Below are 14948 nucleotides of genomic sequence, written 5' to 3' on the forward strand. Positions count from 1 at the left end.
AGGGACACCAGATGATCACCATTTTTAACAAGTGTACATGCTTGGGAAAAGATGGCAAAGCAAGTGGATCAGACGCCACCAAACACAATCTACAGCGCTGGCAGGGCAGGTGACAAAAATACACAGCAGAGCAGTGGTGGCAAAAGTGTTCACCCCACGGAAATGGGCACCGGATCTATCAGTATATCACTGCCTAGCCAGTTCATCCGAAAAGCCCAACCGAAGCATTGCTCACGATTAGTTCTCAGAAAAAAAAACAAAAAATATTGTTCGCAGAAATCTTACATACTTTGGCTCAGTTTCTACAAATTTGGATAAAAGTAATTCCTAGTTTATCCAGTGAGTAAGCATCCACACAATTTTTAGCAAGGAATGAATGCTACCATTTCATCGAAAGCAAAGCATGTCTCTTGCCCAAGCTATGCAAAGATGGAGGAGTATGTTTTGGAGCAGCATCGCTTTCAGCTATATTTTCAGCTACTCGGCTTGCTCAGTACATTCACTGGCGACCGACGGGCGAGTGAAACCTGTAGCCGTTGAGAAAGGCAAGTATCACCTCTCACCGCACTCCTCCCGCCCTCACCAACCATCCTCCTCGTCTTCATTTTTCACCTCGCCGATTCACCACCGCCTCCACGCCGTATTCATTCCCTTCCCCCCACCTCCCGACCTCCCTCCCCACCCTACTCCTGCCGCTGCTGCATCTTGATTGATCTTCCCACCTCTCTCCTCCTCATTGCCCCCATCTCCATTCCCCAACATTCCTCCTCCAGTCCTGGCTACAGCCCGGTGATGATCCACTGATGGCGAGTTCTTGGTATTAATGGCCGCTTGGTAGCCAGCGCTCTTCAATCCCCCTTAACTCCCCCACCTCTTATCTCCCTGCACCTTGAGCTGAGCTCCGGCTCCCCTCCGCATTGACCATCGCACTTCGTCGGGTCGGTTCTTGCCGCGTCCAATCCTGATCTGGAAGCTTCGCGTGCCGTGATCTGAGAGCGTCCGGGGCCATGGGGACCGGGGCGGTGGCGGTGGTGGCGCCGGACCGGGCCAAGCAGCGCCGGGGCGGCCACCTCTGGAAGAAGGCGCTGCTCCACTTCTCGCTCTGCTTCGTCATGGGCTTCTTCACGGGGTTCGCGCCCTCCTCGTCGTCCTGGAGGGCCGCCACCCAGCACCCGCCGCACCGGGCCGGGGACCACCTCGCCGCCTCCCGCGTCGCCGTCGACGCGCGCGTCAACCTGGTGCCGTCGCCGCCCGACACGGCTGGCGAGGTGGGGCTCGTCGGGGCCGGCGGCGGCGGCGGCGGGGCGACGGTTGACGTGGGCGACGACGACGAGGAGGCCGGCCCGCGGCGGCTGCTGATTGTGGTCACCACCACGCGGTCGGGCGCCGGCGAGCGGCGGCGGCGCAGGGCCGAGCTGCTGCGCCTGGCGCACACCCTGCGGCTCGTGCGCCCGCCCGTCGTGTGGGTGGTCGTGGAGCCGGTCGCCGACGCGCCCGCCACGGCCGAGGTGCTGCGGGGTACAGGCGTGATGTACAGGCACATCGCGTTCAAGCCCGAGGAGAACTTCACCACGGCCGCCGCCGAGGCGCACGCACAGCGGAACGCCGCGCTCGCCCACGTCGAGAAGCACCGCCTCGCCGGCGTCCTCCACTTCGCCGACGCCGCCGGCGTCTACGACACCGGCTTCTTCGACCAGATCCGCCAGATCGAGTGAGTACATGCCATTGCGTCGCTCACCTTGCATCTTGCTCCCTACATCATTCGTTATCTTGCTTGGTTCGTCTTCATACTGAAACCCGTACAGTAAGATGCAAATTAGAATGTCTTAACTTTCAAGCGAGGTTCTTAATTGTTTCCCCAATTGTTGATTTCCAAACTCAAAGATTCGAGCTTTACTCGTTCCTCCTCTTCAATTCGAACTCTAATTGATCTCCGTTTTAGCATGCTTATTTATTTGCTGTTCTTCCAGGCGCTGTTTGAATCTTAATTTCAATGCCTGAAATTGCTATTCTAGCTCATCAATTTCAGATTTTTTTTAATGCCCGCCCACTGCGACTAGGGTTCCTGATAACTAATCACCTCTTCTTAACTTAGTACCACTAATTTACTCGTCTAATAAATGTTTTAGAAGCCGTATAGTTTGGTGAGCAAATAATTGAAGGCTGTCATTAGTGGGGGAATAAGGGTGGGGCAACACGTCCTGTTCATGTGCTCTTGTCATGGACAGTACAGATGCTTAGAACACTTTTAACTATTCTCTCTCCATTTCTCTGATGCAAGGAGTCAATAATTGGATCTAGCTTATCACTTTTTTGAGTCCCTTTCGCCCCAACAAACAATGCTTCTTTTCTGCAGATTTAAATGTTTCACTTTTGCTCATCCCAACGAGCAAATGTGTTCATGCCAACCACTCCAATTAGTTTAATTAAGACTTTAAGCGCGGCTCCTGAGCAAAGCAAACTTATAAAAGGCAGCAGGAATAATTATTTAATATGGTAGTGGTAGCACTAGCTGTTAGTCACTGACAAATGGGCCTGTAACAGTGTCGGTGGCACCTAACAAAATTGAGATTAAATGAAGATATAGCATGCTTGAATTGACCCCTGAAATGCTGTTACTCCTAAAATAGGGAAGCTAATATGCTGGGAAATATTAGCTACAAAAGATAGCAGGTAGAAAATAATAGTAGTAACCGTTATGTCATGGCCATTGTAACTGATTGAGCTTCAATAGAGTAGACACCATCCACACCAGTAGTTGCTTCCCCGATCCCATGAATGGCCATCTGATATACAGACAGAAAGTTGCCACAGATTTGGTGCAAGTTTTCTACACTGGTGTGCACCTGTGATTTAGATCTGCTGCAGGCTGTAAAAAAATATTTCCTTTTTACAAAACCCTGTACGAAACTTCAATTCTATGCAGACCACCAGTTGTCCTTGGAATTTTTCTCATGAGGAATTGGACACAGGTTGTGGCTTTGTGCACTTGGCTGAGCTAGATCTTCCCCTTTGGCATGAAAACCGCCTATTGAAATCTTGCAAAGAAGATAATTCACATTTTTCATTTGTCAGTGACTAACATCTAGTGCTACCACTAGAACACACATATCCTGAAACATTTGACTTGCCTTTCGCATTCACTTTTCTGATGGTAGCATTCTAACATTGATGAGTGCTTGCGTTCGTAAAGAGGGGGAATCACACCTTGGTTCAGTACATGGTACTATGATCACTACTACTCATGCCATGTGAGAGCACAGTGGCAATGTTCCCTGGAAGAACAATCTTTTTCGCTGAGGGGAACATGATGGGATGCAGCCCTCTTTGCCTCAAGCAAGGTTTACCTGCTGCTTTTCGGCAACAACACACTGTTTTTTATTTTACTTTCTCTTTTTATTTCGTTTTTAGTTTCTACAGTCCTCGTGATGCGTGCACATCTGCACTTGTGGCCCCTGATGCTTTGTGGGCTCTCCAGCAGATCAGCATAAATACAACAGAGTCAAGGGCATCCATTATGCTTTGTCGCGCGTATGGTCTAGCATGCCTGTTATAGAGGCCAGAACTTTACCAGTTACTAGAAACAAAGAAGTGCAGGTGCACAATATAGTGAGTTAGTGACACTACGTGCAGTTTACTAAACAGGAGGGGCTTGACCGTGGTTAATATCTCTTGTGTCAAGTTGAAATTCAGCATTAGGTTCTTTTAAGCCTAGGAGCCTAAAATATGTTTACAGTTTACCCAGGTGTTTAAATAACTTCGCATGTTCAAGTTGAATTTTACTATTCCAAGTTGTGTTTGACTGCATATTGGAAACACGTGTGCTCACTAAAGTTTCTATTGCTCATCAACCATTGCATCATCCCATAGTATTGTTTGATCCTGATTTGTCAAGGCTCTTCAAACTTTGGAATTGGTAATGGATCAATTTAAGCATCTGCATGTGCAGGCAAGTAGAGAGGAGGGTGTAGTGTAGTCTATGTCCACATATGGGACTATGGGAGGGCAGTTGCATGGAATAACTCAGCCTATGTCTAGTGTCAAGTGATTGGGATGAGTGATCAAAAGTGCAGTATAACTTTTATGATGATATCAACAAGGCAGCATGTGGAAGATGTGTCAATGGAGCTATCTCCTATAATATCTTGTTTTGAATTGAGAAAATCAGAAGCCTACATTTTTTTTTGGTTCAAATTGAGCTCAATTGGCTGATGTCTGCTTAGTGTCGATGGAGTCTCATTCTAGTCAAGGTTTGTGGCACAATGCTTTTTAGTTCCCGAATTCTACTGACCAATCAAGATGTGGTATATAGATCACAGCCATTTGCTGGTGAATGTTGCATACTTGTTGAATTGCATTTTATGATGTGGGCACCTTTAGTTGTTTTTTCTAACATTCCGAATGACAGGGCGTTTGGCACATGGCCTGTGGCAACAATGTCGGCAGGCGAGAAGAAAGTGGTAGTGGAAGGTCCATTATGCAGTGCCTCAAAGGTCATCGGCTGGTTCTCAAGGGACTTCAACGATGGGACTACCCGTGCAGTGACATATAACACAGAAACTGACTTGAATCCTGCTGGTGTTGCTGGTACACGAATCCACACAATCGATGTCTCAGGGTTCGCGTTCAACAGTTCTATTTTGTGGGATCCTGAGCGGTGGGGACGGCCAACGTCATTACCAGATACTTCACAGGTTAGTCCACCCCTGCCTTCTGAATGTTAGTAACCAAGCAAGTCTAATTTTATTATTTTTTCCTCATAAAACAAAGTACTTAGCAAGCTAATTGACTCAATGAAGGGGCTGAATCTGAGATAAATGCAGTCTTGGGCTATCCATTTCTTGGTGATGTCATATAAAAATTGCAGACCTCCTAAAATAGAGGATCCATTAGAACCCTCAGAATTGTGGAGTGCATGTCTAGCTTAAATAAGAAATGTTAAGCACTGAAATTAGCAGTTTGAAATATTATCTGAAGGAATCGTACAAATTGTTTCGTACTCTATGGATTGTTTTCCTTTTGGTTCTCCGGAAAATGAAGTCACCAATTTCTAATGTAATAGTGTTCGTGTGTTAAGTGTGGGCTGGCATTGTGGTCATTGTCATGCACTGTAAGGTCATGTGAACTCCCTTCTCATAACAAAAAAAGGTGCTAAGCAAGTTCTCGAATGAAAAAGACAAGTGGTTGAATGCTGACTTTGTTAATGGTTTAAGCCAATCACTGTAAGTCAAGCATGGCCACTCACTGTTCCTTCCGAACAAGATTAAATTGTCACACTGGATAAATCATCTGAATTCAATTCACTGTAATTTTTTTTAATCCAGAGTAATCACAGTACAACATTAGTCATTTCGATCCAAATGAAGTAGTTTGCACCAAGCATTCTACAGACCCTTGTCCTCTCTTGTTAGACCTTACCTGATCTTGTTGAACTGTCCCTGTTGCACACATTACCAACTAAGATTTGTGAATTGATGTGACTACCCTAGAGTTACACAATGGTCAAATTCCCTTTCAATGGAATATGGCGGGGAACAGATGGCACCCATATCACTTTCGTGCATTCCTTTTAAATTTTTTAATCTGGCTTTGTTTTTATATTACCTACCAACCTACTTTACCAATCCTTGAGCTATGGCCACTAATGATACTGAAAGCTGTGTGTGGCCCTAAACCATGATACTGATTGCTGATCGAAGCGAGGTAATCACGCACTTTGATCCCTCACCAAACTCCTCGGTCCTAACTCTCCTATCCGGCCACCCAACATGGTAGTTGCATCAGGAAAGTCCTAATTTATAACCCACCCAATGGGACAAGCAATCCCTTACAAACCAATACGTGCAAGGAACATGTAGATACAGGAATACAAGCCTATGGGCTTCATTCTGAACTATGAGCTGATACTGATTGCATTCAATTTCTTTTTCTACTTGTCTTTTGCAAGCAATAAACTATCAACACTTAGTTGATGGAGACTCTTGTTACTTAGCCTTCCTACACCTGCTTACCAATGCTACTCTCCTATCAGGTCACCTGATTTTCTACTGTCAACTCATAATGATGAGTTATTCACGATTTGGTTTGCAGGATTCGATCAAGTTTGTTCAAGAAGTGGTACTGGAAGACCGAGCTAAGCTGAAGGGGATCCCCTCTGATTGCTCCCAGATCATGGTGTGGCAGTATGGCGCGCCCAGCTCACAATAGACGTAGTAAGAGGCTGGCATGCAGGAAGGGAAAATTGGCGGGGATCGGAGTTGATGTAAATGTGGCGATAACAAAAAAGGAAAGGAAGAAGGTCGATTACTAAGTTTTCTTGTTTCTCTTTGGGGTTCCCTTTTTCTTTCTCTCATTTTTGGGTTTTCAAGTTCGGAGGGGCCATGATGAATTGTCCGCGGGAAATCTGCCCCCCGACCGGGGGAAAAAAAGCGATAGTATTTATTCAGATTTATTTGTGATTCTTTAACTTGACCCTGTTGTGTTCGCGAGGCGCTGTTGCCTCTCGAATCCCCCGTGGATTGCAATAAAAACCATGTGGAGGAGGAAGGAATGGACTTGGGGAGGAAAATGCCAACGGTGTGAGGAAGAAGAGCGTGTGTTAGCTGTGTCATGAATTCCAGCAATTACCATATCAAGGGAAAAAAAAATCATATGCACCAAAAAGAACATACTGTTTCATCTTTCCTTTTGGGACACAGTTGTGGTAGAAAGATGAGGAAAACATGTGTTTCCCAACTGTTGTGTGTAGCAAAAAAATGAATTTTGAGCCTCGAGCCAGGGGGTGGTAAAAGGTCTTGTAAGGGCCGAACTCTAATCCAATTTTATACAGTTTTAAATTAAAATATATGTAAAAACCAAATCGGATTGTGAGAGGACTGTTACCAACCCTACTCGAGCCTATCTTTTTTTTAAAGATAAAGGCCCTATTTGGCACAGCTGAAACTTATTCAGAAGCCAGCTGATGGCTAGCTGGCAAGAGAAGCAGCTGGTCACAGGCCCTGTTTTGCACAGCTGAAACTTGTTTATAAATTATTAACAATTAATATATCATAAAATTAATCATAGATTACTGTCAAGCAAGATAATGATACAATTAATCATGCAATTAGGAGCCAGAGGCCGGCGCAGGGCGGGTGGGGGCCGGCGCAGACCGGCGCCGGGGGCGGGGGCTGGGGACCGGCGCCGGGGGCGGAGGCCGGCGCGGGGCACGGGGGGCGGGGGCCGGCGCCGGGCGCGGGGAGCGGGGGCAGAGGCCGGGGGCGGAGGCGAGCGCGGGGAGCGGAGGCCGGCGCGGGGGAGCTGCGCAAGGGCCGCCGGCGCGGGGGAGCGGCGCCGGGGCTGGCGCGGGGGCGGCGCAGGGGCCGCCGCGGGGGGCGGGGGGAGGCGGGGGCCAGCGCGGGGAAGCGGGGGCCGGCGCGCGGGGGGAGGCGGGGGCCGGCGCGTGGGGCGGGGGAGGGGCCGCCGGCGCGGGGGGAGGCGGGGGAGCGGCGCAGGGGCCGCCGCGGGGCGCGGGGGGAGGCGGGGGCCGGCGCGTGGGGCGGGGGAGGGGCCGCCGGCGCGGGGGGAGGCGGGGGTCGGCGCGCGGGGGAGGCGGGGGCCGGCGCGGGGAGGCAGGGGCCGGCGCGGGGAAGCGGCCTAGAAGCTGGTCCGCTCCAGCTGCTCGTTACCCGCGTTTCTGAACGAGGTCGGGGAAGCGCTGGCGGGGGAAGCGCTTCAAGAAGCGAAGCGTTTGGCCGGGTAGCGGCTTAAAATTGTTAAGAAGCGGGACTGGAAGCGGAGCCAAACAGGGCCAGAAACTCCTCTCCAAATCTGGGCACCTGCATCCAGTCCTCTGCATCGATCGTAGCAGCACAGATGGAAGGAGCAAGGAAGCTACGATGAAGCTCGAGGTGGCGCTTCATCCCCTGTAACTGCTGCGAAGGCAGATTTGAGCGACAGGCCGCCACTGCGCCTGCGGATAGTGCAAGTACACAGGAAAGGCGCATCGGTCGTTGCGTGCCTGCCGCTGGCAGTAGCACGCCGTGCTGCTGATGTGCTGTAATGATGGGTTGACCGATACGGGCGCGAGGATTTGGCAATTGATGGTGTGTTTGTAGGAGGAGAGACACAGTCAGACTGACAGAGGAGGTACGCCCGGTAGGTCGTCGTCGTGCGTGCTGTGCACAGCTACGAGCCCACGATCCCCTTGCTGTTGCATTATGCAGCAGGCTTGGGCCGGCGGCACGTGCAGTCGGGGCCTGTCAACAAGGAAATTAGGTCCCTTGCTGGATCGTCGGAGGAGGGAGACCTTACTTGGGCCAACGCGCAAACTTGGTCGGCCGGGCTAGTCACAGGCTCTCTTTGAGCCCGTTAACGTTGCACCCGCACACCTCCTGTCTGCGTGACTGGCATCTGCCCGTCGGTGACGTGAATGTGACGCCGGCGTTGGCAGTGCCTGCGGCTTGACGGGAGGGGTGAACCGACGTGGCAGGAAAAAGCCAAGCATTAACGCCACCTCGTGCACGCCTCGTGATCGACCGACGACGGCCGTCGATCGGCGTGCGTACATCGACCGATTTTATTTACGCTGCTACAGCTGCGACCTGTGAACACGCGCTCCCTGCAAGGCAGCAATAGCTGCTGCGGCCGCCACGCTCGCATGCCACGCGCGTCCAAGGCCAGCTTCATTAACCAGCAGATTTTTTCCTCCAAATATCTCCGCCATGGTCGGGTCGGAGGATCGGAGCGTCCTTGCTCATGGCCCGGCTGAGCTGGCAGGCGGGAGCGGCCGGCCGGTCCGTTCGTTGCTGCTCCGTGTGCATGTGACGAGGCACGGGCAGTGGATGGTCCCTAATAAATAAATAAACAACATACGAATTAGCTTAGGCGGATCCCCGAGATCATCATCAGATGCGCCTTCTTCCACTGCTTCCTCCTGCATCTGCTTGGTTTTTTGACATGGGAGAGGATATGATATTGGGGAGGGAGAGAGAGAGAGAGAGATGTGTTTGTGCCTTTCGTCTGCAGCGAAAAAGCAGAGAAAGAGGAAAAGGGGCAGATAATAGCTAGCTAAAACAAGCTTACCGAGCTAGCCGGTCAGTCACCTAATCGTGCATCCTTTTATCAAAGGAGAAAACGCCATCCTACCTACACGTAGCATCTTTTTCTGAAACAAAACCTACACATACCATCCGAAGATCAGTCAGTCAATGTTACTATCAAACCACCTTCTTCTCCTCCTCCTCCTCCTCCTCCTCCTCTCTCTCTCTCTCTCTCTCTCTCTCTCTCTCTCTCTCTCTCTCTCTCTCTCTCTCTCTCTCTTCCACATGCCTTCCTGCAACTGAAATGTCGACCCTCAATGTGTAAATTAGTCGGCTTTCATGATATCATTACGTGTTTCTTGTGTTCTTTTTCTTTCTTTCTTTCTTTCTTTCTTTCTTTTTTTTGCCGAAAACAATTTACACGAGTTAGCTCTAGGATGGAATTAGGAGTTTGTGGACCTACTTGCAATGCAAGTGGCACGCTAGGAAGAAATGCATACATGGTACGATCTTTACATGCGAGTCTGACAAAGTACTATATAATCCGAGACACTGAGAGCAGATAGATGATTAAAGTAGGAGCGCGCGTTAGGCTGTCGCTTTGCAACTCGTGACATTTTTAAACATCCGACGGGAGACACTATGAATGAGACTCTGGATTGTTATATCGGTTGCTCGTCCATGATATGCGTCGCCCATTAGTGTTTCTTTGACCATGTTTTTGCTACCCCTTGACCTCTAATATCGTGTAAGATTGTATATTCAAAATGGTGTACTGCTATTCGAAATGGTGCACCAAATGACGCTGACGAGTGGGTCTAGGTGCTAAGAGACAGGAAGAGGCAAAATGTGATTGATGAGAAGGGAACTTAAAGTTGCGGTAGTTCTGCGAAAAGTGCTAGCTTTGTACCATTCAGGATAATAATGTGATAATAGTTTTGTGACTCGACACCTTGTACTTCGGATTTACTCATTAACTGACAGAAAGATTTTTTTTTAAAAAACAAATAAAGAATGAATTGTGTGAGATGACAATGGAGAAGCCGACAGAGTTATACAAGGGAAAAAGAAGAAGAAATGAGATTTAGTTGGTCTACATGAATCAGTGTTTTGATTAATATAGTTTTGCCAGCGCAACACGCTTAAATATGGGCCGGAGGCAGACATGACAGAGAAACACAGACAGGCTTCTGGTGAGTTGGCATACGATTGAGCATCAACCACCAAATAATTTTTGCCACCTAGGTACAATGTATACACTTGTATCATAGCCTTTCTTGAGTTCATTGATCATTAGTAGCATTTTGTTCTCTCTTATCTCCTTTTTACTCCCGGATACAGATTGCGCTGTTGGCACTCGCGTACTGCAGAACAGTGGCTGCTGTCCTGCAATGTGGTACTAATTTATTTGTATGCATGGTACATCAAGTACGTTGAGATCATGAAATTTATATGCTATCTGGCAGAGGTTGCAATTGCATGTACCCTACTGCGTTGTCTATTGATGCAGGATTCAGCGTTCACCCACTTTGTTACATATACCAAATAACAAATTAGTTTTGAGTTTACCCATATTAGTTGATGTGCATTTTTTTGGTCTCATTTACCACACGCATGCATTTGGATGAAGGAAAAGTCTCAACTACTACTGACTACTACACCGTGCTACCGTCCATGCAGGTCCTGAATGCCAGATCCTGCAACAGCTTGCTGCGTCGCTCCATGCTTGATACTGAAGAATTCTGTTAGTTATGCGATAGTATGTCAGTAGTTAGCTTCACTCCTTCAGTGTCACAGACAGCTGATCCTGTTAACTTCTTCAGTTTAGGATTATAAAGTTTTGATTTTTTTAACTATACTCGCAACAACACAGGGTGCCGAGACTGAAGGATATGATCAGTGGAGATTCCAATACCATCCCCTCCCTCCTCATCTGCTGTCTCCAAGCTGTCCCAACTCCTCTTTCCCCTGATCCCCTCTAAAATCTCCCCAGCGAGAGAGAGAAGAGAGAGGAGGAGCGCATCGTGGCAACAGGCACCAAGGTAACGTACACACGCTTCCCTCCAGCTCCTTCTCTCCCTCATCACTCTCGCCACTTCCCCCAGCTGTTGCGACCTCCGAACATCCAAGGCTCCTGCACCCCTGTCACTCTGTCAGTCCTAGCTCCAGCCAAAAATCGTTGGCTTCCGCTGCCTGCTCCTCCGCCTTGCACCTCCCATGACCTTCCACGCGACATGATTGCATTGCAGCCCCCTGCGGAGCTCAGCTGTCCTCCCACGCCGCTGACGCCTTCTTGTTGCCTCCCCGCCGCTGCGCTCAACCGAAAGGGCCTTCCTCTCTTTGCTTCCGCGGAAAGATTTGGCGATTTATTCATCTACTAAAGTTGTATCTCTCTTGTGCGTGTTTGCCGCCGTGGTCTCGTTATCATCGTCCAGCGTTGGGTCTGATAGATATAGATCTGAACCATCTGGTGACTTGCTTGTTCCTCTTCAGGGTGATTTTTTTTTTCGGGGAGTGTGGAGTGGAGCCATGGGGAAGAAGGGCAAGTGGTTCGGCGCGGTCAAGAAGGTGTTCAGCCCTGAATCCAAGGAGAAGAAGGAGGAGGTAATACTTCTCCCTCGGAATCCTCTCGCTTTTTATATGTTTTATTTTGGATTTCTCTTGCGGTTTGTACTCGGATCTGAGTAAATTTGGGGTTTCCTTCCCCGCATCGTGAATAATTCAGTAGCTTGAGTTCAAAGTATTCATGCTAAGAATGGCATATTGTATTCGTAGTCCTGGTTTTGATTGGGCTTTCGTGTTCTTGGAAAAGAAGATGAATTTTTTATTTGGCATTCAGGAATTCCAGAAGCATTCTTGTCAAGATGGCATTTCCCCCCTTTACAACTGTCTTCCAGATCTGTGATAAAAACATCGCCTTTTCTTTTTCTCTTGCATTTGTTTTCTCACTTTAGTTCGAACTGAATTCTGATCGCAAACCAAACTTTGTCCATGAAATGAACAGAGGCAGAGGAGAAAATCAGCAGCTAGCAACCCTACTCCTCTAGATCTGACCCCGTCGACCTCCTTGGAAGTCAATGTTTCGGTGCCACCCCCTCCAGCTCCTCCGGCTCTCCACCAGATTGAGGAGATCAGGGTCCCCGAAGCTGAGCAGGAGCAGAGCAAGCACGTCACCGTAGAGGAGGCCCCTGTGGCCCCTGCACAGGCGTCGGTGCTGCCACCTGGTGTGCCAAGTGAAGAGCTTGCCGCAATCAAGATCCAGACTGCCTTCCGAGGTTACCTGGTAATGTGAAACCAGTTCTGAATTCACCTGTCTGGTGCCATTTGGAGAGATGCATGCCTGGTTTTCCACCTTTTTTTTCCCTGAAATGTTTAGATAACAACAATTGTGACAGTTGGAAGTTGGCTTATATAGATGGTCACATTAAGGAAGTGTTCGTTTCTAGTAGCTGGCCAATTAGGCCTTTGATATTTTGAGGTTAGGAAAACGGCTATTTGTTTCTTTTTCATGATTTTGTTTCCACATCAACATGACTGAACATGCAAGCAAATGTCTGCTATTGGCTTACCCTGCAGATTTTCTCTTATCATTTTCTAACTTTTAGGTGTCGGCAGCTTGCCAACCTTGCAAGTGGTAGTTGGCCAGTTGCTGTTACTGTAATTTGGAGGATACCTTTTAGCTGAATGGTTTAGCTATTTTATGTCCTTTTTTGTTCAACAAGTTTTGTGTGGTAAATGAGAATTTATTGTTAAAGAAGTAGATTTTCTTGCTTCAGTTGAACCTCAGGTAACTGTTAATTTCTAGCTTAATTCCTCTCCTTTTGACTAGTTGTTACAGTTTTTAGGTTTATTGTACTGTCTATGTGGATGTACATTTTTTTTTGAAAGGGCCTACAAATCATTCTTGCTCTTGTTAGAAAAATAATTCTGAACAACTGGCAGTTGGTGGCAACCACCTTTCATCACTCATCTTGATGTTCTTTTCATTTTTTTTTGATACTGATGGCCTGTCTGTCTTGCTTTTGATCTATTATTTAGATAGCAATTAGTGGCTGTAACTTTTGTTCCTTGGGAAATATGGCTTCTTGAAAATTTGACGTGTTTGACAGTAAAACAGAATCTTACTTTTGTGATCAGTATTATACTGACTGACTGAGAGTATCTCATCTTTGTTATATTCTAGGCAAGGAGGGCACTGCGAGCACTGCGGGGCCTTGTTCGATTGAAGTCATTGGTTGAGGGTGATTCAGTTAGGCGTCAATCTGCAAGCACTCTGCGCTGTATGCAGACTCTATCGCGGGTGCAGTCACAAATACGTTCTAGGAGAGCAAAGATGTCTGAGGAGAACCAGGCCCTCCAGCGCCAGCTCCTACTGAAGCAGGAACTGGAGAATTTCAGGGTATGCAAACCATCTCAATGCTTCACAGTAAAAAATTTCTTGTGCTTGTGCTGTTCAACTAACCTCATTAGTATTGTTTTCTCCTTTGCTCTAAGCCTTGAGATAATCACAAAATATTATTAAGAGCATTGAACATATTTCGTTTGTGAATAATGCTATATCAGATGGGTGAGAACTGGGATGACAGCACTCAATCCAAAGAGCAAATCGAGGCGAGCCTAATAAGCAGGCAAGAGGCAGCGATTAGAAGAGAAAGAGCGCTTGCATATGCATTTTCACATCAGGTAGGAATTTTTTGTTCTCAGAACAGATGCCAATCTATGTATACTTCATTTCATTCTATGATGGCAAGCTTAAAATGAAATGCGTTATTTGCAGTGGAAGAGCACTTCGAGATCTGTCAACCCAATGTTTGTAGACCCAAACAACTTGCAGTGGGGCTGGAGCTGGTTGGAGCGCTGGATGGCCGCAAAACCTTGGGAGGGCCGCAATGGGGCTGATAAGGAGAGCAACATTGACCGTGGATCCGTTAAGAGCATGAGCTTGAACCTTGGAGAGGGTGAGATCACAAAAGCTTTCAACCGTCGGGACTCAAAGCCAGAAAAGCCATCACCACCAACTCCAAAACCGACCCGTCCAGCCTCCAGGCAATCCCCTTCGACGCCCTCTTCTAAAGTAGCGCCAATACCCGCGAGGAGAAAATCCGCCACGCCAAAGAATGGGCTTTCACATGTGGATGACGATGCGAGAAGTGTGTTCAGCGTGCAGTCTGAGCGACCAAGGAGGCACAGTATAGCCACCTCGACTGTGCGGGATGATGAGAGTCTCGCAAGCTCCCCATCACTCCCAAGTTACATGGTTCCCACAGAATCTGCAAGGGCGAAGTCTCGTCTCCAGGGATCAGCATTGACTAATGGTGCAGAGACACCGGAGAAAGGAAGCTCTGCTGGACCGGTCAAGAAAAGGTTGTCCTTTCAAGGTGGAACTGCGGCTGCCTCACCAATGCGACGGCATTCTGGTCCTCCCAAGGTGGACAGTGCCCCACCACAGCCAGAGGCCTTGGTGATCAATGGTGGAAGCAAGTGACTCATGACAAGCACAAGGAATGGAAAGCGGATTATGAATATATATTTTTTCCATGAAGAAAGGTTAACGTGATATCAGCTCTATGAGTGATTTGAATTGTTTTCCAGTTACGACCACATTGTTTGCTCTATAAGATTCACAGTACCTGCCAGTTGATTCCATTCGTTGTTTCTGTAAAACAAGTATCGGTTCGTCACTAGAATCAATGATGTTTGTATGTAAACAGGTCTTCTATTTATGTGAGCTATATATTTCTTCTTCTGAAAATCCCTCTGAAATATGCTACCCTTGCAGTCTCTTTACTTGTATCTTGCTAGAGAAGCATCCTACCCGTATCTGTCTATAGACCATTATCTCAATCCCAGACAAGAGGTAAACATTTAAAATCACAATGCCCTAACAATCCACTAACCCAAATTCAACTCCCACAAAAGAATATTCCA

At 47.9% G+C, this 14948-nt stretch overlaps 2 protein-coding genes across 3 annotated transcripts; both read left to right on the plus strand.

Annotated features, from left to right (window-relative positions):
• The first annotated feature begins 509 nt into the window (after positions 1 to 509).
• LOC112887331 (probable glucuronosyltransferase Os05g0123100) lies at positions 510 to 6568 on the plus strand. Its single transcript, XM_025953473.1, has 3 exons — positions 510 to 1711; positions 4409 to 4694; positions 6091 to 6568. Exons 1-3 carry the CDS (start codon positions 1008 to 1010, stop codon positions 6205 to 6207), a joined length of 1107 nt encoding a protein of 368 aa, XP_025809258.1. The 5' UTR covers positions 510 to 1007; the 3' UTR covers positions 6208 to 6568.
• Positions 6569 to 10912: 4344 nt separating this feature from the next.
• Positions 10913 to 14772, plus strand: LOC112884962 (protein IQ-DOMAIN 1). 2 transcript variants are annotated; one of them, XM_025950611.1, is made up of 6 exons: positions 10913 to 11062; positions 11514 to 11624; positions 12025 to 12303; positions 13204 to 13419; positions 13584 to 13703; positions 13798 to 14505. In XM_025950611.1, exons 2-6 carry the CDS (start codon positions 11550 to 11552, stop codon positions 14503 to 14505), a joined length of 1398 nt encoding a protein of 465 aa, XP_025806396.1. In that variant the 5' UTR covers positions 10913 to 11062; positions 11514 to 11549. The 2 variants fall into 2 exon arrangements, with proteins under 2 accessions (XP_025806396.1, XP_025806397.1); XM_025950612.1 differs by lacking the exon at positions 10913 to 11062 and adding an exon at positions 11086 to 11416 and having other exon boundaries at positions 13798 to 14772.
• Positions 14773 to 14948: the final 176 nt, after the last annotated feature.

Source organism: Panicum hallii, chromosome 3 (assembly GCF_002211085.1).
Source record: "Panicum hallii strain FIL2 chromosome 3, PHallii_v3.1, whole genome shotgun sequence".
Classification (NCBI taxonomy): Eukaryota; Viridiplantae; Streptophyta; class Magnoliopsida; order Poales; family Poaceae; genus Panicum; species Panicum hallii.